This window comes from Microcebus murinus, chromosome 18, assembly GCF_040939455.1.
Source record: "Microcebus murinus isolate Inina chromosome 18, M.murinus_Inina_mat1.0, whole genome shotgun sequence".
Taxonomy (NCBI): domain Eukaryota; kingdom Metazoa; phylum Chordata; class Mammalia; order Primates; family Cheirogaleidae; genus Microcebus; species Microcebus murinus.
In genome coordinates, this window is record NC_134121.1 from 40,658,150 (window position 1) to 40,682,908 (window position 24,759).

The following is a 24,759-nucleotide window of genomic DNA, read 5'->3' on the forward strand; positions in this document are numbered from 1 at the left end:
TGTTGGAAAATGATTATATTTAAAGCCTTCAAATCGCCATTCCCAACATTTAAATGACAGCCAAAAGAGTACATATATGATTACAGAAATAATCATGGAGGAAACAACACATAGAGAAAGCAAATAATTTCCTTAATGCAGAAAGCTGGCCCATATCTCTTAGCACCTTTACAAGTTGTACATAAGGTAACTGCTATTTATGGGGACAATAAATAAAAATAATCCAAAATTTAATTTAACTTTTCTTGACTATAAATGGGCCTTTAGAACTCTGTAAAAGACTTTTATTTCCACCATTGTACACAAATTATATTTAGCAATTAATACACATAACCACTACTGTTTCTATGTTGGTGATCCATATACCTTCACCAGCAGGCTTAAAAGTCTTAATTCTTGATTTATGGCTAACTGAATTTATAGTAACATCCAGCTGATACAAAGATGGTGCTAATGATACTGTTCGCCACATAAAAAAGTACCAATTTCTGACTGAATCTTTCCCCATTCAGTACATCCATTACCTTCTCCAGGTTTGGGGTCCCAGCCCAGTCTCTCCCCTATAGGTGAAAAGACATCTTTCACAAACTCCTGGATTTCCTCATAGAAGTCTGTGTGGGACAAGAGAGTTGAGAGAATCCCCAGGTTACAGCTCAGGTCGCTCCATACAGTATAATTGGGCTCATTCACAAAAGCCTCCATGACTTTTAGAACCTCTACAGTGCTAATGATTCCAGCTCGAGCCTGGGACAGGAAAAAACATAAATTAACCTAGTCTTCAAACAAAACAAAACAAAAAACACAAGCATGCATATTCATCATTATCTACTGCTAGCAGTATCTTTGGTTTTAAGGAAATGGGACTATATAATCTCAGAAGAAAATTATTGGAATAAAAATCCTACTCTGACAACAGTCCTTATTTATTCCTTTGCTATTTATAAAAGAACAATTTTTTTTTAAATTACACTAAAATCCCACAATTTGAGAGCAACAACAAAAAACTAGTTAACTTCCAATTTCTACTCAGTTTCTGAGTGGGACCTTGACTTTGTTTTTGTTTTAAAATTTTTCATACTTTGAGGAAAGTTGCAAAAATAGTTGGGGCTTTGGTTTTTGACAGAGGTTCTTTCAAAGCTGGACCTGCAAACTGTGTCAACTTAAGCCTCTCCTTTCCTTATTTCTGAAAGAACACAAACTGGAAGGCACTACAAATTCAAAGTCCTTTTAGAACTAATAGAGTTAGGAAAAAGAACTTCTGTTATAGAAGCCAACTGCACAAACAGCCCACTCTCTTGGGACAGGTCTCTCTCTCAGCAATAAGATCTACAAATGTGAAGTTTTGTGCATCATGCTAATCTGTGTTTATACAAAGGAATCCTAAACCAGTGACTGCAGAGGGGAGATAAAATTTCAAGTCGAACTTAAAGGAACACTGGGAGGGATATGACAATTTTATCATAGTCAAAGATATCTAGAAATTACCTAACCTTGTTAGAATCATAAATGCTACTAATTGTTGCTTTAAATCCTTTCTGGAACAAAGCCAAATATAAATGTAATTCTAAAGCTAATGGACTATAATTTGAGTAATAATGAAATGTTAAGAAATTCTAGCTTTCCCAGCAAAGTACAACTACTATTTTAGGAAAGCATAAAATCATACTGAATCAATTATTTAAAAAAAAAAAAAATCAGGCTGGGCGCAGTGGCTCATGCCTATAATCCTAGCAGTCTGGGAGGCCAAGGCAGGAGGATCACTGGAGGCCAGGAGTTCAGGACCAGCCTGAGCAAGAGTGAGACTCTGTCTCTACTAAAAATAGAAAAATTAGCTGGACATGGTGGCATGCACCTATAGTCCCAGCTGCTTGGGAGGTTGAGGCAAGAGGATCGCTTTAGTCCAGGAGTGTGAGGTTGCAGTGAGCTATGATGACACCACTGCAATTTACCCAGGGTGACAGACTAACACTCTATCTCAAAAAAAGGGGGGCGGGGAGAGAAATTTCCTCAAGGTTCATATGTATTTCCATTTTTTTTTTAATTTTAACTTTTGCCACTTCTTCCAGGATCATTATCTATTTCTCCTAAGGAATTTGCCTTACAAATGATGGTTTAACTGAGGAAGTTGCAGAAAATCAGCTTAAAAGTAATGAAATGGGATCTGCTTCTGGTAAATTACATAGGCTCAATATTGTCATATTAATTAATAATTAGTCATTTGCTCTAGCTACAAAAGTGTTTAACCTTCAGAAAGAACCATATTCTTTTTTTTTCCCTTGTACTATTAGCACAGAAAGAACCATATTATTCTAATTATGTTTTAGACACTTCAGAAAAAACAAAATCCTTTAATTAACAAAATCCATCATATTACTTAAATCAGAGATGCTCACCAAAGAGAAGAGATCATTCTGTAATCCAAGTCGATCCACAGGGGGCAGAGAAAGGTCACGAATGCCCGGTAATAGACTTTCCAGCATGGAAGAGCTGTACTGGGTTCGATAAAACCCAACTGTGCCCAAGTTTAACTGAAAAGACAGTCAATAAGTACTATTAAACAGTTCCATTTATTTTTTAAATAAACCTTTTGTTAATTTTGTATGTGTAAATGGAGTTGTGGTTCTAGATAGAACATGGCAGGGGGAGAGAAAATAATATGAATAAATATTTATTTCTAATCTCAGTTTTAGGCTTATAGAAAATGCTAATTATATATAAAAACACTTAGTAGAATTTGAGAAAGACTAAGCCTTTACAATACTGATCTAAGCCCAGTATTAAGCCCAGACCTAAATAGAATAACAATTTTCAGATCCTAAATTTTAAGGAATTACATGGATCTAAAAGGTAATTTCAGCCGGGCGAGGTGGCTCCCGCCTATAATCCTAGCACTCTGGGAGGCTGAGGTGGGTAGATCGCGCAAGGTCAGGAGTTTGAAACCAGCCTGAGCAAGAGCCAGACCCCGTCTCTACTAAAAATAGAAAGAAATTAATTGGACAACTAAAAATATATAGAAACAAAAATATCCGGGCATGGTGATGCATGCCTGTAGTCCCAGCTACTCGGGAAGCTGAGGCAGAAGGATTGCTTGAGCCTAGGAGTTTGAGGTTGCTGTGAGCTAGGCTAATGCCATGGCACTCTGGCCAGGGCAACAGAGCGAGACTCTGCCTCAAAAAATAATAATAATAAAAATAAAAAATAATTTCATATGATTTTTGGAGTAAGGTAATCACTGACTGCAATTATCCTCTACAGGCTATGTACCAACAGCCAAAAAATATTTTTGAAAATATTTATATACAAAATAGTATTATCTCTGTAGAATGTATTCAGTGAAAAAAATAGTATAATGACAAAATAAGATATAAATATTTGTTTAAAAACTTATTATAATGACAGGGTTATTGGGGGGGGAATTCACTCCACAATTTTAATTCAGCTATTATTTTGATTGCCTTTACCTTTTACTATAGGAATAACACTTTTATTTACCTATTTACAATCATAGTGTACATATAACTTTTCTCATTAAAAGAAATTTTTAATATTGCTATGTAATCTTTCAGATAATTTCAAATGGTAATATAATATTCCACTGGGTATATATATTTTAAATATATGTTAAAAATTAAAAGTGAAAACTGGCTTTTTTTTTAAAGCACCAAAGTTTGACACAATGCATAATTCCTATTAGGAACATATAATTATGAGAAGAGTTCGTAGTAGATACTTTTCATTATGAAAGGTATAAAGTATGAAATAATGAAAACTAATACCCATGGGTATTTTTGTGAAATGCTTTTAAAACACCAGCCAAAGGAATTTTACATTTCAGTGACACAAACTGATTATTATATAAGTCTGCTCTCATTTGATTATGGTTGTACAGATATGATGACAACACATCATTAAAGTTAACATGTCATTACAATGACAGGGCAGTTTGAAGTTGTAAGACTACAAATATTTTGGTCAATGTGACTTTATATACAGTCTGCTATTTTTTTCCCCTCTATAGCCTATCCCTTTTTTTTTTTTTTTTTTTTGAGACAGAGTCTCGCTTTGTTGCCCAGGCTAGAGTGAGTGCCGTGGCGTCAGCCTAGCTCACAGCAACCTCAAACTCCTGGGCTCAAGGGATCCTCCTGCCTCAGCCTCCCAAGTAGCTGGGACTACAGGCATGCGCCACCATGCCCGGCTAATTTTTTCTATATATGTTAGTTGGCCAATTAATTTCTTTCTATTTATAGTAGAGACGGGGTCTCGCTCTTGCTCAGGCTGGTTTCGAACTCCTGACCTTGAGCAATCCTCCCGCCTCGGCCTCCCAGAGTGCTAGGATTACAGGCGTGAGCCACCGCGTCCGGCCGCCTATCCCTTTTTAACTGCTTCTCTTCTACTCCCTTACCTAACAGAAGGACAAATGGACAATACTATTTGAAAACTGGCCCTAAATTTCATAAAGAAAAGTTTAGAAATATTTTTTTCTTTGAAACTCCTGGTTTAAACTAAAGCAGAATTTAAAGCCAGCCATAAAATACATGAATTATGTGACAGAAATCAATTTAGGTAAGATAAAAATGGCTATGCCATTTCTGGACTCACCTTCACCCATTGGTCTGGTTTGACGTTTTTCAAAACCACATTCATCTCCGGCTTGTCCATTAGAATTTTCAGTTTGGCCTGGTTGGCATCTTCGCTAGTAGAAATTGTGATAGGAACCATCCACTGAGGATAGTCTTCTCCTAAACAAGAGAACAAACAGAAAACTTGAAAAATAATTTTATATGAAAGAAATGAAAGGTAAAGTGGAGAGAGGACTGGTGTTGTCCTCACTAGGGGCTTGAGTCTGTTAGACCAATAGCACATTCTTAGTGGTATATGAATTCTTCCATGTAACCTGAATAATGTTAGTGCAAAGGAAGAGACAGTTTACTAACAAAACCACAATAGTCTTAAAAAAAAAAAAAAGAACAGTTAACTACTTGTAGAATCACAAATGCAATTACTTTAACTTAATTGCTATTTTCCTTTTACAAAGCAATAGAGACAGCAACGATTTCACTGTTAAAATCTCAGGAAGTAAAAGGTCTCACACAGCATTTAAAAATTCAAAGGTGCAGTACTTAATGGGTATACATACTACTAAAACATCGAAGAGTTAATTTTTATTGTTGTTATAGACAGGATATATCCTGGGAGCTGTTGCATTCCATCACAGAGGAGTCATACCTAAAAGCCAAAGCTTTTGTAAGGCAGAAACACTGTCTTAGATATCTGATAGCAAAATAGACCTTGCATTAAAATGCCAAACAAAAGAGAGTCCTTGCCCAGTTCATTAATGGAACTAGTTTAGTAAGTTACATAGCTTTATGCTGTTGGGCTAAACCACAAATTAAAATTGATCCTTGACACTGAGATATTTCAGGTTTTAATGTTGACACTGGGATACTTCAGGTTTTAATGCTGCCTATATTGGTGACAGAACCTTAGAAAAATGTACAAAATCTGTCAGTACTACAATGTAGATTACAGGTACAAGGCAGAAAATGGCAACTGTGGCACATAAGGATTTATCTAGGTAATAAACCTGTCATCTGACTTGTTAGATATACATATTAAAAGAGTAATGCTAAGGAAGATTAAGGGCAGAGAATATTTCTTTTAATCCAAGTAGATTTGGGTGGGTAGAATATGACAAGGCATTGATGATTCTGATATATACTTCCTCCTGTGGAAAACTACTGTTTTAAAGGAAGTAAGAAGGGCACAGAGAAACACTTTGCTTCCTGATTTTCTCAATCTTTAATTTCCTGAGTAAAGTTATAGAGGTAAAAGGGTCTAATGACATATGGAAATATTTGAAAATGTGGTGGTGAAGAGCATAAACCCATGGAATACAACTATTTTGCTTGAATTCTCACTGTTTAACTTCTTAGGTGACTGTGAGCATTTTAACTAACCCAGCTGTGCCTCAGACCCCTCATCTGTAAAATGGAAATAATGCTACCTGCCTCATAAGGATGCTATGAGTATAAAATAAGAGCCAGTTCTGGTGCTTAGCACAATGACTAGTACATAATAAATCTAAATAATCACTGGGCTTTATTTATTTACTTACATATTATGCACAAGAATTAAAAAAAAAATAATAACCACCCACACAAACACACACTAAGTCCCCTTTTAGGGGCTGAGGCTAGAGACATCATTTTTAAAGTATTCCTATCCTCCTTCCCTCATTATAGGCTCCAATAACACATTAAAACATGGAATTTTAAAAACTAACTACATACTACAAATAGCTCATGAATCTCCTTTTTTTATTTCTTAAATTTCACTTTTTACTGGATTACCATCTCATTATTTTTATTTAATTCTATTAAGACTATCAAAAATGAATAATTAAGACAGGTACAGTGGCTCAAACCTGTGATCCTAGCACTTAGGGAGACTGAGGCCAGGAGTTCAACACTAGCCTGAAAAACATATAGGGACTTTACCTCTACCTAAAATAGAAAAATGAAGTGACACGGTGGTGTGAACCTGTAGTCCCAGTTACTTGGGAGATTCTAAGGCAAGAGGATCACTTGAGCCGAACAGTTCAAGGCTGCAGTCAGCTATGATCAAGCTACTGCACTCCAGCCTGGGCAACAAGGCAAGACCTTGTCTCTCAAAAAAACAAAAAAAAGATAATTCATTCATCAGCTTCCACTTATAGCCATTTGCTTACCGACATATGGTCCACTGGCACAGAACTTCTTTTGGGACAACCTCAATAATCTGTCATCTTCTACCTAAGAAGCAAAACAAGGCTATAATAGTATCAACACTTTCTTTTTTTAACTGCACAATATTATAAGTGTTTTGGTTACCTGAATTACTTTTGTACACTTTGAGTCAAAGTTATAAATGTGTCCATTACCCAGATAGTGTCCATTACTCAGATAGTATCTGTTAGGCATTAATTTACCTATCCCCTTCTCCCCACAACACTTTTTTTAAGGGAGGAAGGTAACATTTCTGTGACAAAGTAGATGGAGGAACCAGTACAACCAAATGTGCAATGGTGATGAAGATGATACTACAGAATGGGAGATAAGTCACTATTTTTCATTTAGGCCTCAACAACACGCTCAATAAAAGGCCAAGTTCCATGTAAAATATACCCACCCAGATGAGACATGTACACAGATGAGAACAGACTATTAAAAGCTTTAAAGTATTAAAGTTTTCAAAGATATACACAACAATAAATAATACTATATCAAGTTTTATTAATCTTTATAGAGAAAGGTTATGTCCTTAAACTTTTCCACTTCTAAGAATTGGCAACATTAGATTCAATACTGACATGCTTGATAAACATGAAAGAAAACAAATTTTAAAACATTTGATAAATGTAAAAGAAGCATACATCTTATTTCAATGGATAAACTTTGCAATGAAACACAAAAAGTAGAAGAAAAACTGCAAATAATTAGAAAGCCAGAAGCAACAATGGCAAGTATATATGTTTAAAAAATACAGGCCAGGCGTGGTAGCTTGTGCCTGTAATCCTAGCACTCTGGGAGGACGAGGAGGGAGGATTGTTTGAGCTCAGGAGTTCAAGATCAGCCTGAGCAAGAGCGAGACCCTGTCTCTACTAAAAAATAGAAAGAAATGAGCTGGACAACTAAAAATATATATATAAAAAATTAGACGATACAGGTGTCTTATATCTTCTAAAATAAAAAAAATGAAAAAAAATAAAAATTAGACGGGCATGGTGGCACATGCCTGTAGTCCTAGCTACTCAGGAGGCTGAGGCAGGAAGATTGCTTCAGCCCAGGTATTTGAGGTTGCTGTGAGCTAGGCTGATGCCCCGGCACTCTAGCCCAGGCAACAGAGTGAGACTCATCTCAAAAAAAAAAAACTTCAACAATATGCAGTCATTTGCCTCCCTTATCATTAGCTGTTATACCCTAGAAGATATCAAATAACACAAGATATAACAGATTTAAGATGACCTAAATCAAATGTAAAATTGGGCCAATGACCTTCATGGATAAACTGACTACAAGACTCAGAACTAAAAAACTAAGGAAAAATTTATTCAAGAAAGCAATGGTCAGTTTTTTGTGTTTTTTTTTGAGACAGAGTCTTGCTTTGTTGCCCAGGGTAGAGTGAGTGCCGTGGCGTCATCCTAGCTCACAGCAACCTCAAACTCCTGGGCTCAAGCAATCCTGCTGCCTCAGCTTCCCGAGTAGCTGGGACTACAGGCATGCGCCACCATGCCCGGCTAATTTTTTCTTTATGTATTTGTTGGCCAATTAATTTCTTTCTATTTATAGTAGAGACGGGGTCTTGCTCTTGTCAGCTGGTTTAGAACTCCTGACCTCGAGCAATCCGCCCGCCTTGGCCTCCCAGAGTGCTAGGATTACAGGCGTGAGCCACCGCGCCCAGCCAATGGTCACTTTTATGTCATAAGCAAACTATTAATGAACTTCAATAGTATATACTACAATAACTACTGATTAGTTATACATCACACAGATTTCCTTGAAAAAGTTGAAAGCTGACTTTTAAACTGATTCAGAATTATAGCAAAAACACTTAAATTTAGGGACCATAATGTGAGAAACAGATCATAATCAAGATAAATTACTGAGCTCTCTTATTCTTAAAAGAATGAAGAGTCGCTGGGCGCGGTGGCTCACACCTGTAATCCTAGCAACTCTGGGAGGCCGAGGCGGGCGGATTGCTCAAGGTCAGGAGTTCAAAACCAGCCTGAGGAAGAGCGAGACCCCGTCTCTACTATAAATAGAAAGAAATTAATTGGCCAACTAATATATATAGAAAAAATTAGCTGGGCATGGTGGCACATGCCTGTAGTCCCAGCTACTCGGGAGGCTGAGGCAGGAGGATCGCCTGGGCCCAGGAGTTTGAGGTTGCTGTGAGCAAGGCTGACGCACGGCACTCACTCTAGCCTGGGCAACAGAGTGAGACTCTGTCTCAAAAAAAAAAGAATGAAGAGTCATACATAGGCTTTTTATTGTAATGTAAAATGGAAGATGAGTTTGGCTGTGCCCATTGACAGAAAACAACAAAACAAAGCAAGCAAGACCTTGACAGCAACTAGATGGAAAAGTTTACTGAGTTTCAGTAACACTGGGAAGGAGTGTGATATTAATGTCCTTTGTTTTAACTAATAAACTATTATGCTCTTAAAAGTGTGCTCTGCTTGAAGAAAAAAATATGGCTTATAAGTTGGCTTTATGTGTAATCATTAAATAGTTCAATAGTTTTGGGGAATGAAATCCCCAGAGATGAAGGAATGATCATCTTTGTGTGTTAATATTCTTATTAAGTCAGATAGAGGCCAGGCATGGTGGCTCATGCCTGTAATCTTAGCACTCTGGGAGGCCAAGGTGGGAAGATCGCTTGAAATCAGGAGTTCAAGACCAGCCTAAGCAAGAGCAAGACCCCATCTCTACTAAAAATAGAAAAATTAGCCAGGTGTGGTGGCGCATGCCTGTAGTCCCAGCTACTCGGGAGGCTGAGGCAGGAGGATCAATTAAGCCCAGGAGTTTGAGGTTGCTGTGAGCTAGGCTGATGCCATGCTACTCTAGCCCTGGTAACACAGTGAGACTCTCTCTCAAAAAAAAAGAAAAAAAATAAAGGCAGGTAAAGAGAAAATGACTTGTCAGCCTACATGGACTGTCAATGTCAAAGTTCATTCAGTCATCGCCTATATAATAGCCTAGTTAAAACTGGAGAAAAGAATGTGGTCACAATGGTAGGTCACAAAACATACAAGTATTCTTTTCTACCAAACATAATGAATTGTGTTCCCTAAACTGCCTTTATAAATTCTTCCAGCCAATCTGAGAGGTCCTCCAATGTGCACATTTATTAGTAAATCCAATCGTGTTTAAAGTTCAGGCGCAGCTCCGGAAGGGTAACTTGCAAGCATCCACATTAAAAATGTTCCACATGGGCCGGGTGCGTTGGCTTATGCCTGCAACCCTGGCAGGCATGGTGGCTCACACCTGTAATTCTACCACTCTGGGAGGGCGAGGTGGGAGGATCACTTGAGCTCATAAGTTTGAGACCAGCTTGAGCAAGAGTAAGACCCATCTCTACCAAAAATAGAAAAAATTAGGCAGGTGTGGTGGCATGTGCCTGTAGCCCCAGCTACTCAGGAGGCTGAGGCAGGAGGATCGCTTGATCCCATGAGTTTGAGGTTGCAGTGAGCTATGATGACACCACTGTATGATAGCCTGGGCAACAGAGCGAGACTCTGCCTCAAGAAAAAAAAAAATATCAAGACTCAGACCGCCATCCAATCAACATTAACGACCAATTTTACACAATGATATTATAAATGCGTGTTGAGTTTTATCAAATACTTTTTCTACATCTAATTAGGTGATTATGTGGTTCTTTCTACTTGATTCTGTTAATATAGTGATTATGAATCAATACATTTTTTTTAAATGTTAAACCAACATCTTGTTTTCTACTTTAAACATGTATAATTCTAATGATTGGGGGGGGGGGGAGTCACTGAGAAAAAAGTAAGAGGGCTGGTTTAAATGTCACTACAACACTTAAAGTACAGAAAAACAAATTTGGTAACACTGTACTGAATTTCATTTAATATAATACTAGACAAATGGAAGGACTTTATATAAGTTTACCTGTTCAGCTTCCACATAAATGAGGGGGAATCCCATTTGTTTGGTCCAGGTATTCATCACTGCTGCTATAGGTTTACCACTAGCATTTTCTAAACTTTCCCAGAGATCCTCTAGAAAATAAACACAAATAATGATAATCTAAAATGTTTACATTTTTATTTTCCTAAACAAACCAGAGATTAGCTCTTGACACCATAAAGCTAACAGATTCTTTAGTTCTTTCAGGTTCAGGAAACAAAGAGTGTGCCAAATTAATGTTCTCTTCACCCCCCCACACCACAACTAAGTAAATTCTATGATAAAAACCTGTCTTTTATTCTAAAATATACTTAATCGTTCCAATTCATAAGAAAAAATACAAATTAAAAGACAGATGAGTTCAAACAAGAAACAGAAATATGTTCAAGATCACTACCAATCATTCACAAACTTAAAACCACTATACCCATTCAATTAACTGAAGTTAAACAGCAATACATTGCAATACATATTAAAATGGTGGCATGCACGGAGTAAAGGCACTTAAAGAAATATCCAAAGAAAATAAAAGCTTTACAAGAGGTGACTTTTACTCTGCATCTTGAAGATAAATTGTTCATTAGATAGACAAGGAGGAAAAGGGCATTCCAAGTAGCCAGAATAATGATCTAGGTACAAATAGGAAAGAATAAGACAGAAAACAGCAATAGCAATATGTTCAATAAGCTGAAGAACAGAGGGTACATGAATATAGGGAGTAACAGCAGATTAGGCTATAAAAAAAAAGGCAGGGACTGAATCGTTTAAGAGCATACAGCTTACAAAGCAATACGGACTTTATCATGGAGGCAATGTAGTATTTTATTCTCAAGGTGTTTTTTGGTTTGTTTTTGTTTTTTATTTTTAGACTGAGTCTCACTGTGTTGCTGGCAGTATAGTGCAGTGGCATCATCAGAGCTCACTGCAACCTCAAACTCCTGGGTCAAGCAATCCTTCTGCCTCAGCCTTTTGAGTAGCTAGGACTACAGATGTGAGCCACCACACCTGGCTAATTTTTCTATTTTTAGTAGGGACGGGGTCTTTTTTTTTTTTTGACTCAGAGTCTCACTTTGTTGCCGGGGGCTAGAGTGCTGTGGCATCAGCCTAGCTCACAGCAACCTGAAACTCCTGGGCTCAAGCGATCCTACTGCCTCAGCTTCCTGAGTAGCTAGGACTACAAGCACGCACCACCATGCCCGGCTAATTTGTTCTATGTGTTTTTAGTTGGCCAATTTCTTTCTATTTTTAGTAGAGACAGGGTCTTGCTCTTGCTCAGGCTGGTTCTGAACTCCTGACCTCAAGGGATCCTCCCACCTCAATCTCCCAGAGTGATAGGATTATAGATGCTAGCCAATGTGCCTGACCCACAAGTATTTTTCATCAGTAGGGTAATACAGTTAGATACAGAAACATGCTGCATAATGATGTTTTTGGTCAGGATCCAGTCCACGCATATAGGATGTTGATCCCATCAGATTATAATGGAGCTGAAAAATTCCTATTGCCTAGTGACATTGTAGCAGTCATAATTTCACATCATAGGTATTACTTTAAACTTTTGTGTTTGTGGTGATGCCAGTATAAATAAACCTACTGCACTGCTAATCATATAAATGTATAGCACATAAAATTATGTACAGAGTACATAATACTTGATAATGATAATAAATGACTGTTACTGGTGTATTTATTAACTATACTTTTTTTCAATTTTACTTTATTATTTTATTTTATTTTTAATTTTTTGAGACAGGATCTCACTCTGTTACCCAGGCTGGAGTGCAATGGTGTCATCATACCTCACTGTAGCCTCCAACTCATGGGCTACAGCGATCCTCTTGCCTCAGCCTCCCAGTAGCTGGGACTACAGGTGCATACCACAACACCTTTTTTTGTAGAGACATGGCCTCGCTATTACCCAGGTTTGTCTCAAACTCCTGGGCTCAAGCAATCTTCCTGTATCGGCTTCCCAAAGTACCAGGATTACAGGGCTTGTCATTATTTGAGTGTACTCCTTCTAGTTATTATTAACAAAAAAAGTTAACTGTAAAAAGCCTCAGGCAAGTCCTTTAGTAGGTATGCCAGAAGGTACTGTTATCATAGGACATGACAGCTCCATGCATGTTATTGCCCCTGAAAACCTCCAGTGGGATAAGATGTGGAGGTAAAAGACAGTGACTGTGATTATCCTCTCCCTATGTAGGCCTACTGGATGTGTGTGCTTATGTTTTAGTTTTTAAGAAAAAAGTTTAAAAAGTAGAAAGCAATTAAAAATTTTTGTAAATAGAAAAAAACTTTTATTAGGGATATAAAGAAAAAAAATAGCTGGGTGTGGCGGCTCATGCCAGTAATTCTAACACTTTGGGAGGCTGAGGTGGAAGGATCACTTGAGGCCAGGAGGTCAAGACCAGTCTGGGCAACATAGTGAGATGGTCTCTACAAAAAAATGGAAAAGAACTAGCCAGCTGTGGTGGCACATGCCTGTAGTCCCAGCTACTGGAGAGGCTGAGGCAGGAGGATCACCTGAACCCAGGAGTTTGAGGTTTCAGTGAGCTATGATGATAATGCCACCACACACTAGCTGGGGTGACAGATCCAGACCCTATCAAATAAAGAAGAGAAAGAAGAGAAAAAGAAAGGAAGAAACAAGAGAGAGAGAAAGAGAGAAAGAGAGAAGAGAGAGAGAAAGAGAGAAAGAGAGAAAGAGAGAAAGAGAGAAAGAGAGAAAGAGAGAAAGAGAGAAAGAGAGAAAGAGAGAAAGAGAGAAAGAGAGAAAGAGAGAAAGAGAGAAAGAAAGAAAGAAAGAAAGAAAGAAAGAAAGAAAGAAAGAAAAGAAAGATTGACTTTTGTACAGTTTTACAATGTGTTTGTGTTATAAGCTAAGTGTTAAGAGTCAAAGTTAAAAAATTTTTTTAAATGTTTAAAGTAAAAGTTAAAGTAAGCTAGGTTAACCTGCTAAAGAGAAAATATTTTTATAAATTTAGTGTAGCCTAAGTGGACAGTGTTTATAAAGCCTACAGTAATGAACAGTGATGTCCTAGGCCTTCGCATGTGCTCACCCCCCTCCCTTACTGACTCACCAAGAACAACTTCTAGTCCTGCAAGCTCTATTCATGGTCTAAGCGCTCTAAACAGATGAAGCATTTTTTGTCTTTTATACTGTATTTTTACTATACCTTTTTTACATTTAGATACACAAACACTTACTTACCATTGTGTTACAACTGTCTACAGCATTCACTACAGTAATATGCCGTACAGGTTTGTAGCCTAGGAGCAATAGGCTGTACCATATGGCTTAGGTGTATAGTAGGTTACACCATTTAGGTTTCTGTACATACATTCTACAATGTTCACACAATGACAAAATTGCCTAAGGAAAACTGTACCTCCGTCATTAAGCAACACATGACTGTATTCGCTTTAGAAAGATAACTCCAGCTTAGTGTAAGAGAAATTGAAGAGAGTGAGGTAAGGCAAGAAGCAGCAAGTTAGTAGACAACTGCTGAGCTCCAGTAGAGAGATGATGAAGGCATGAATTAACGGAAGGGCTTTGAGGCTAGAAAGAACTTCTACAAGAGGATGAAGATCATGAATGGTAACTGAAATATATTTGAACTGTCAATTGTCTTTCGTAAATAACAAAAATGTTTGGTTAAATGGTAGGCCTTGCTATTTGGTGTGGCCCATAAACTAGTAGCACTGAATTCACCCAGGAGCTTACAAATGCAGATCCTCAGGCCCCAGCCCAGCCCCTACTGATAAAACATTTTAAGACATCTCAGGTGGACAGGATATACATGTATAGTGTATGTATGTGTGCACACATACATTATGGTTAAAAAGATTCTTTCCTCACATATTTTATACACACACACGCAGATAAGCACACACACACATGCAAAAGAGTTATAAAAATTTTAAGAATATACTTGGCCAGGTGCGGTGGCTCACGCCTCTAATCCTAACACTCTGGGAGGCCGAGGAGGGAGGATCACTCAAGGTCAGGAGTTGGAAACCAACCTGAGCAAGAGCGAGACCCTGTCTCTACTAAAAATAGAAAGACATTAATTGGCCAACTAAAAATACAAGGAGGCCGGGCGCGGGGGCTCACGCCTGTAATCCTAGCACTCTGGGAGGCCGAGGCGGGAGGATCGCTCAAGGTCAGGAGTTGAAAACCACCCTGAGCAAGAGCGAGACCCCGTCTCTACTATAAATAGAAACAAATTAATTGGCCAACTAATATATATAGAAAAAATTAGCTGGGCATGGTGGCGCATGCCTGCAGTCCCAGCTACTCGGGAGGCTGAGGCAGCAGGATTGCTTGAGCCCAGGAGTTTGAGGTTACTGTGAGCTAGGCTGACACCATGGCACTCACTCTAGCCTGGGCAACAAAGCGAGACTCTGTCTCAAAAAAAAAAAAAATTACAAGGAAAAAATTAGCCGGTCATGGTGGCGCATGCTTGTAGTCCCAGCTACTCGGGAGGCTGAGGCAGTAGGATCGCTTGAGCCCAGGAGTTTGAGGTTGCTGTGAGCTAGGCTGATGCTACCACACTCTAGCCAGGCAACAGAGTGAGACTCTAACTCAAAAAAATAATTTTTTTAAGAGTATACTTTTCCCTAGCCCTGCTTTAAGGAATAGAATGTCTCTCTATTTTACAGACAAAGATGGACATTTACAAGGGAGGGGGGGGTTGTTTTGTTTTGTTTTGAGACAGAGTCTCACTCTGTTGACCAGGCTAGAGTGCCGTGGCATCAGCCTAGCTCACAGCAACCTCAAACTCCTGGGCTCAAGCCTCCCAAGTAGCTGGTACTACAGGCATGCACCACCATGCCCGGCTAATTTTTTCTATATACTTTTAGTTGGCCTATTAATTTCTTCCTATTTTTAGTAGAGATGGGGTCTCCCTCTTGCTCAGGCTGGTTTCAAACGCCTGATCTTGAGTGATCCTCCCTCCTTGGCCTCCCTGAGTGCTAGGATTATAGGCATGAGCCACCATGCTGGCCATGAGGTAGGGTAGTGGGTGTTGATAGTCAAAGTTACATAATGGCCTGAACAAAGAAGCAGATACTATATTCTTAATTCAAAGGCCATAAGTACCTCAGGAATAACCCATGGTCAGGCCTCTCTGAACTTTTTTTTTTTTTTTTTTTGAGACAGAGTCTCACTTTGTTGCCCAGGCTAGAGTGAGTGCCGTGGTGTCAGCCTAGCTCACAGCAACCTCAAACTCCTGGGCTCAAGCAATCCTCCTGCCTCAGCCTCCCGAGTAGCTGGGACTACAGGCATGCGCCACCATGCCCGGCTAATTTTTTCTATATATATTAGTTGGCCAATTAATTTCTTTCTATTTATAGTAGAGACGGGGTCTCGCTCTTGCTCAGGCTGGTTTCAAACTCCTGATCTCGAGCAATCCGCCTGCCTTGGCCTCCCAGAGTGCTAGGATTACACGCGTGAGCCAGGCACCCGGCCTAAACATTTATCATCCTATTAGCCACAAATGATATTACCACAAACCTTGTTTTTTACACTACTTTTGTAACCGAAGAACTCAAAACTCTAACTCTGGCTCTTTTTCATATTCAAGCAACTCTTATACTTTTATTCTTTCTTTTGACTCCAATATACAATAAATTATAGATCATCATATGCTAAAAGTCTTAAGACTCTACTTCACTGAAACTCTGTAGTTCTACAAGTTCACTCACAAAATGGTTAATCTGCAGCTATTTTAATATCCAAGTATCAATTTAGGGCAATAAAACCAACCAATCGCCAAAAAGAACAAGCTCTGGAAGGTAATGAACTCTTCAAACTCTTTAAAGTGGCAAAACATTAAGTCATGGAAAGCAGAATACTGGAGGAAGACCAAAGGCACAATGGGTCCTGATTCATATTGATACGATGACTTACATCTTATTCGGAATGCTTGTTTCAAATTTTGGATTTTTGCAGATTTTGGAATATTTGCATTATACTTAGTAGTTAAGCATCTCTAATCCCAAAATCCAAAATCTGAAATGCCCAGTGAACATTTCCTTTGAGCATCACTTGATATCAGCACTCAAAATGTTTCAGATTTTGGAGCATTTGGAATTTTGGATTTTCAGATTATGGATACTCAACCTGTTCATGGCTTCAAATAAGTCTACTTTACTTCCTATTAATTACATGGAAAGTTAAGCATTTGAAACAAAATTAAATGTCCCACCCTGGATAGAGTGACAACATTTCCTTTCCATTTCTATCTCAAGCTATTAAAGATTACCTGTGGCAGCATTCTTTTGTTGGAACTTGGTTAAATACATGTTCATTCCTTTCTTGAAGTCCTGAAAAAACACAATTTTTTTAAATCCAGGAGAGTCAGATCTCAGAATTTATAGTATATTTGTATATCAGTACTCAAAACCAAATTTACTCAAATACTGAAGTATCAGATATACTGAAAAACACAAATCTCTGATGCCTACTGCCTTTTATTCAAGAATGCATACTCTTTGCCTTCCACTTTTGCTTTTAAGTTTGATGCCAGCCTCCCAACCCCCATCCCCAAATATACTTGCACATCATTCATCTAAGAGACCACAGTAGTCAATTAAAAAGAACTGCAGTTCTCACTTTTTTCTCATTAAAAAGGAATAAAGACAAGCAAAAAATTATCTAGTAATGTAATTTAAATAAAATCAGACATTTTTTCCATGCAAAACTCTATGATTTCACCATAAAAGAATGAAAGATTTCTTAAATTGCTTTTTACCTTATCCCCAATGTAGTCATGTAGCATTCGGATGACAGATGCACCTTTGCTATATGATATAGCATCAAATATTTCATCAACCTCAGATGGATGGCCCACACTGACCTGGCAGACAGTGTGATTCAGGGTTATGACAGGAAGCAGATAGCCTGTAACACTGAATTACATAAAAAGCTTTCTAGGAAAACCCTTCTAACTTATATTTTTCTGCCTTTCACTCACTCATAATGTATAATGACGCTCCTCCAAAGAATATAATAGTTAATCCTAGTAAAGTAGAATATATAACGTGATCCCTGTCATCCCTCAGAGCCTGGGTTCCAGTCTTGACTTTGTTCTGCTAGGAGGCAAGTCACTATATCTCTTTTTATTCTTGGGGGAATTGGGGGAAGCTGAGGAAGGAATGGAGAGATGAAAAACATTTGATTTCCTACACTAGTAGTAATTATTTACAATTATATGTGACTCTATTTATATATGTCAAAGTAGGAAAACTCGAGTCTTTTTGGACCCAAAATTTATACATATAAACTAACTGAAGTAAGATTAGGCTAGGCCAAGAGAATTCAAATATACATAAAAATAGATGACAATAATAAAACACTATGTCCAGAATTTTCCTTGAAACCAACATAGTGCTACCCAACAGGTAAGGTTTCTCCCATACTATTTAGCAAAAACTTATTTAATGAATGCTTATAGGTACACAACACCTGCCTCTACAAAGACCAATTTTTTTTACTGCACATCTTAAAAAGAAATGTTAATTAGAACTTGGTCTTATGACCAAAGTTTTTGGTCTCTTGACCAAAAAAATCAAGACTAGAAATATGAACTATAAAAACAAGTGAAATCACCCGTGCAATTTTCTCCTTTTTTCAGAGTCTTAAGGATATGTATAACAAATTAACTTATTTCATTAAAAATGAGAGCAATCATAGGCCAGTGGTCAGGAAGTATGGCTCACTTCAATAGGATGGCTGTTATCTAAGGCGTCAAGCTCCTGGGCACGGGTATAATCAGCAGAAACAAACTGAGTCCAAATATCATATTCTGGGAAGCAGTGGTCTACACATAGATATTCAATCCAAGATGCAAAACCTTCATTTAACCAAAGATGAGTCCACCATTCCTAAAAACAAAAGATGGAAACACGTAAAGAAAATAAAACAATTATCATTCCACTAATTTTAAAAACTCACATGTCCCTTCTACTATACTCTAAAACTTACAACTTAATGAACTAAAAACCAATTAAAAATATTTAGTAAAGAACTCATATTTCTGAAAAAAGAGAAGCCTAAAAGAGATACCAAGAAAAGCCAACTGGTGATATCAGAATTATCCCTGGGGGATATTTTCAAAATACTGCTAAGTAACTTTTTACTACCAAAGGTAGAAATGGGTTGGGCATGGTGGCTCCTGCCTATAATCCCAGCTCTGTAGGAGGCTGAGGTGGGAGGACTGCTTGAGGCCAGGATTTTGAGATCAACATAGTGAGACCCCCTTTCTACAAAATAATTTAAAAATTAGCCATGCATGGTGGAGCTCATCTAAAGTCTTAGCTACGCAAGAGATTGAAGTGGGAGGGCTGCTTGAGCTGGGGGGTTCAAGGCTGCAGTGAGCTATGATTGTGCCACTGTACTCCAGCTTAGGCAACAGAGACCTTAAAACAACAGTCTCTAAAAAAAAAAAAAAAGCCCATATAGGAACAGGAAAAGAGAGCAGATGAATATTGGCAAAACCAGAGATGAAAGATAAATTTAGTTTGGTAAAGGATTTCTCTTAAAAAACAAAACAAAACAAAACCAGAAAGCTATCAGGGCCAAATAAATAAAACTGGAACCTACTAATATTTCCACAGTGAATGGGAAAAACCATTGACTAATGAGTTGAATTTTCATGATAAATAGAAAAGCAGTACTGCTTATGTAAGGATTATGTGAAATTAACAGAAATATCATGGCAGGAAGTAGTTTAGTAAATGAGTGGTGTTCAAGCATTTCTTTTCTGTTAATAAGAATATATAGTGAGTAGAATGGACAAAGAATATGAGTGACCAAAAACATCAATTTTTTATTTTACTTATTTATTTTTTAATATTAAGTGGTAAGTGGCTATTTGTCTAAGTGCTTTGTGCTAATTAACTAGTAGCCTCCACTAAGATAAGCTGGTACAAAGCTAAAGTTATTCTCCAACCTATCTCTAAGCCCTTGGAATTTCAGTTTATAAAATAATTGACATCCAATAACTAGAATAGTTAGATAAATCCAGTAAAAAGTTGTTTAAAAGTTGCCCGGGCACAGTGGCTCATGCCTATAATCCTACCACTCTGGGAGGCCGAGGCGGGAGGATCCCTCAAAGTTAGGAGTTTGAAACCAGCCTGAGCAAGAGCAAGACCCCTATCTCTATTAAAAACAGAAAAAAATTAATTGGCTAACTAAAAAAATATATATGAAAAAAAATTAGCCAGGCATGGTGGCACATGCCTGTAGTCCCAGCTACTCGGGAGGCTGAGGCAGAAGGATTGCTTGAGTGCTTGAGGCCAAGAGTTTGAGGTTGCTGTGGAGTGCCTGTGGCCAGGAGTTTGAGCTAGGCTGACGCCACGGCACTCTAGCCCAGGCGACAGAGTGAGACTCTGTCTCAAAAAAAAAAAAAAAAGGCAATAAGAATGCGTATAATATTTCCCCCTACTGAAATTTATTGCTAGCAGTTTCAAAATAAAGTCCTCTGAAAGTTAAGCCAAAAAATTATTTGGTAGGAAGTAGAAACTTGCTGCACTAGGAGAAAAGATCATTTATTTATATATTTGAATACAGGTACCAACACATGTAATTTAATTATATTTCAAAATTTTTTTCACCTGCAAAATTTTAAACACCCAAAAGAAAAGGAAAGGATTTATTTTCAAGAACTGACTTTCTTTAGAAACTCAGATGTGTAATAATTGCTAAGTGTCTTACTTTCTTGCTTATTTCTGTGACATATGGACTCAACCAACATCCAAGTCAGGTTCTCCTCTTTGGCAGCCTAAATTGCTGTCACGGAATGTGGCTGGCTCCAAAATCTCTTTCACTGCAGAGGTACTTCTAATTCACTTATTAAATCCTGTGCTCCTAAGTTCTAACACAGTTGGCTTTTATGGATAGTATTTTTTTAGAGTAAGAATGAAAGATCAGGACTAAAGGACAGAAATCATTTATTGCAAACATTACAAGGATTTCAATGGAACAGCTGAAAAAAATTTTTTTTTGAGACAGAGTCTCACTGTGTTGCCCGGGCTAGAGTGCCGTGGCATCAGCCTAGCTCACAGCAACCTCAAACTCCTAGGCTCACGCAATCCTCCTGCCTCAGCCTCCCAAGTAGCTGGGACTACAGGCATGTGCCACCATGCCCGGCTAATTTTTTCTATATATATTAGTTGGCCAATTAGTTTCTTTCTATTTATAGTAGAGACAGGGTCTCACTCTTGCTCAGGTTGGTTTCGAACTCCTGACCTCGAACAATCCGCCCACCTCGGCCTCAGAGTGCTAGGAACAGCTGACTCTGCAGTTATTTTGCAGTTTCTTTACATTTATTTCACCAAATTTCAACTTAATATTTTAGGCAATCAAAAAACTAACCCCTAAAAACATTTCTATCTAATTAAATATCAGTTTATTATTTATCAGGTTATTTTTTAGCTACTAAACTACATAATAAATATGATTTAAGAAACTACAGTTAACCTGGAATTTTACTACATGATTCATTCTTCTTCTTCTTCTTTTTTTTTTTTTGAGACAGAGTCTCGCTTGTTGCCCAGGCTATAGTGAGTGCCGTGGCGTCAGCCTAGCTCACAGCAACCTCAAACTCCTGGGCTCATGCGATCCTACTGCCTCAGCCTCCCGAGTAGCTGGGACTACAGCCATGTGCCACCATGCCCGGCTAATTTTTTTTTTATATATATATATTAGTTGGCCAATTGATTTCTTTCTATTTATAGTAGAGACGGGGTCTCGCTCTTGCTCAGGCTGGTTTCAAACTCCTGACCTCAAGCAATCCGCCCGCCTCGGCCTCCCAGAGTGCTAGGATTACAGGCGTGAGCCACCGCGCCCGGCCAGAAGCAGCAGCCTAGGGCACCTGGGATTCCCAGGCGGTCTCCCATCCAGGCACGACCCTGCTTAGCTTCCGAGATCAGGCGCGTTCAGGGTGGTGTGGCCAGAGACGAGGGAGGGCGCTCTTCTTCTTCTTTTTTAAAGACAGGGTCTTAGTGTGTCCCCCAGGCCAGACTGCAGTCGCACAATCATAGTTTACTGCAACGGGCTCATGTGATCCTCCCACCTCAGCCTCCTGTGTATCTGGGACTACAGACATGCACCACCACACCCTGCTAGTTTTTTTTGTTTGTTTGTCTTGTTTTTTAACTGTAGAGAAGGAGGTGTCGAACTCCTGGCCTCAAAAGACCCTCCCACCTTGGCCTCCCAACAGTACTGAAATTACAAGTGTGAAATTACCATGTCTGGCTTCATTCATCTTTACCTAAGAGGAATCTTTCTCTCACTAAATTAGCATCTTGACTTCCCCCATTTGCAGGCAAATTCTAGAACACTTTAGGAAGTGTTTTCTGTTGAATACAGACTATCCATATGCTCTTGTTCAACACAGATTTTGATGAATGCTTTTCAAAGTGGACCTTTTAAAATAAAATTTTTCTATTACTCAATTATTTTTTGGCACAATGTTGCAGCCAAACCTGAAATACTATGTAGCTAGGATAACGTGCAATACGATGAAGATAAATATATTTGAGCACTTAAAAATATTAAATACCATAGTAACAAGATTTCCAAACCATTGATGGGCGAGTTCATGTCCCACAACCAGAGCAACCCACTGGCGTGATGAAGAACAGGAGTTTTTTGGATCAATAAGCAATGCAGTCTCCCTGTGTTTAAAAAAAAATTCAAACAATAAAAGTACTGCAGTAAAAGCAGGCAGGCACAAGTAGGGAAGATTCAGAGAGTAAATGAGATGGTCAAGTTAGGCTATAGAAATAACAAGAAAACATTTCTTTAGCGTATATAGGACAGAAAAAGTTTCAGGAAGATTAAAGACTACCGCCACAACAATCATACAACAAAAGATTAAAGATGTGAAACAAGTGAATCAGTTTGTCAACAGGACAGCTGCTGAAATTTTGGAAAACCCTTGTATAAGGGGTTAGGGATTATTGTGCTAGAATCAGCAGTCCCCAGCCTTTTTAGCACCAGGGACCAGTTCCATGTAAGACAATTTTTCCACAGACAGGCAGGGGCGGGGGTGGGAAGGCTGGCAGTGGAGCACTATAGTCCAGTCCCTAACAGGCTGCCATAACAGTCTGAGGCCCCAGAGTTGGGGATCAAGGTGCTAGATAGATAGAAGACAGTTCTTCCATTAACAAAGTGAGTGGCCAGGGAAGATGCATTCCACAGACTCAAAAATGACACTGACCAGGCTATCTAAAACTTAGCTCATCTAAGAAGGCAATTAAAAGTAGAAGGCAAAAACTTGTTTATATACTCTGTTTTAAAAAATTACACAACCCACACATTTGTATTGTGGTGACAGACATGGAAAAACTTGGCTAGAAGATATCAAATCAGGGAAGGTTCTTTAGGCTGGATAAGTAACTATGAAACTACTGGGAGGAAGAAAAAGCACCAAAATGAGAAACTCAGCCAAGAATAAATCTAAAAATGATACTAATGCCAGATGCTCACTTTAAAATCTTACACCCTCAGATAGTAGCACCAGGGGTGGGGAAGGATCCATCTGCATTCTTGAAATGTGCACAGAAATGAGAGAAAGTAGAAAAATTTACACCATGTCATAAAGCAGAAGTTCCTCAACTGTGACTAGGAGTGAAACCCTTATGAATTCAGTGATTGAAAAGATAAGGCAGGGTAATGCATCATTAACATACCTGTAAGTAACAAGGCCCCAGTTCTCCATGGCACCTTCATAAAATAAATATAAACATTCATTGATATATACACATACTTCTTCCTCAAAAATCACAAAATTCAAAAAAAGTTATTACAATTCAGCAATAAAATGAAATTTACTTTACCAGCTGCAAAGTCTGCAATAGCAATGAGATCAATTTTAGGTAGAGGATAAGGAACATTGAAGTAGTCCTTATAAAAAGGCAAGGTTTTAGCAGCAACCTATAAAAGTATAAACAAAAGAACCATCTAAGAAATATTTTATTATAATTCATTCTGAAATCCACAAAGGAATCCTCTTGTAAGCCAAAGTATCTCAAATTACTAGAAACCAATCCTGGGGAGCCCTACCTCCAAAGACTTAGCGCCTTAGCGCCAAGCTTTGTATACAATGGCCAAACTTTAATAGATTTATATAACTTGGTATGAAAAATATGACATATTTCCCCACCCATTCCCTAGATAACTAAATTCATATATTCTCTTAATCATCATTTTGTAAAAATGTTAACTGCAACCCCAAGGTTGGTATTTCCAAAATTCTATTAAAAAATGAAAACAAAGTAGCACAACTTTCAGATTAAATTATAAATAAGTGTACTAATAATTGATCAGAAATGTAAATTCCCCAACCTGGAGTTATGGACTGTTGGAACAATCCTCTTCAAGTACATTTACCTCTAACGCAAATTTTCCTTGCTCTGCTTTGCCAACAGGGGTGTAAACACGGACACACACACCATCTTTTGACCTTGTTTCTACAAAGTCATATTCACCCACAACAAATGCGACCAGATATGTAGACATAACAGGTGTGCGGGCAAACTTCACTTCCACTAAATTTTCATCATCAGGGTATGGTTTCCGGTCAATTATATTCTTTAAAAAAAAAAGAAAGAAAGAAAATTTAAATATTCATTTTAATACCTTAGAGTAAACACTAGCCAAAAACTGTAGGCTTACTCCTCTATCCTAATTCATCCAGTGATTTTACACTGTCAAGATCTTTCCTCTTTAGAAGGAAAATGATCTGATAAAGCACTAATACTAAGAAGTTGGGGGCTAAAGTGTTAAAACTACCAAGGACTTGTGAGAGGAAAAAAAAAGAATCAACTTTTCTTGAATACTTATTCTATGCCAGACATTGGAATGTTTTGACGAAAACCTCAATACTTTTCAATTGATGTAAGGATAGGAGAAAATGATTACTAACAAAAACAAAATGTGGAATCTCTCATTTCAAAGAGTATGAATTTCTAGATCTAGAGCATTTTCTGTACCAAGGCTGCCTCTGAGCAAATTTGTAAAGAAATTTCCACTTTATCTTTAGAATCCCTAATTTCC

The 24,759-nt window shown here is 38.1% G+C and overlaps 1 protein-coding gene across 1 annotated transcript in view; it reads right to left on the reverse strand.

Annotated features, from left to right (window-relative positions):
• The window catches only part of NPEPPS (aminopeptidase puromycin sensitive), a 98,862-nt gene that overhangs the window by 16,241 nt on the left and 57,862 nt on the right, over positions 1-24,759 (reverse strand). Inside the window, exons 6-17 of the mRNA XM_012765965.3 lie at positions 24,094-24,294; positions 23,541-23,637; positions 23,394-23,427; positions 22,262-22,376; positions 18,417-18,581; positions 17,450-17,554; positions 16,961-17,021; positions 10,677-10,786; positions 6,728-6,791; positions 4,600-4,739; positions 2,394-2,528; positions 525-744 (exon numbers count right to left, since the gene is read on the reverse strand). Coding sequence (XP_012621419.1) covers positions 525-744; positions 2,394-2,528; positions 4,600-4,739; positions 6,728-6,791; positions 10,677-10,786; positions 16,961-17,021; positions 17,450-17,554; positions 18,417-18,581; positions 22,262-22,376; positions 23,394-23,427; positions 23,541-23,637; positions 24,094-24,294 — 1,447 coding nt within the window. The remainder of the gene's footprint in view (positions 1-524; positions 745-2,393; positions 2,529-4,599; positions 4,740-6,727; positions 6,792-10,676; positions 10,787-16,960; positions 17,022-17,449; positions 17,555-18,416; positions 18,582-22,261; positions 22,377-23,393; positions 23,428-23,540; positions 23,638-24,093; positions 24,295-24,759) is intronic.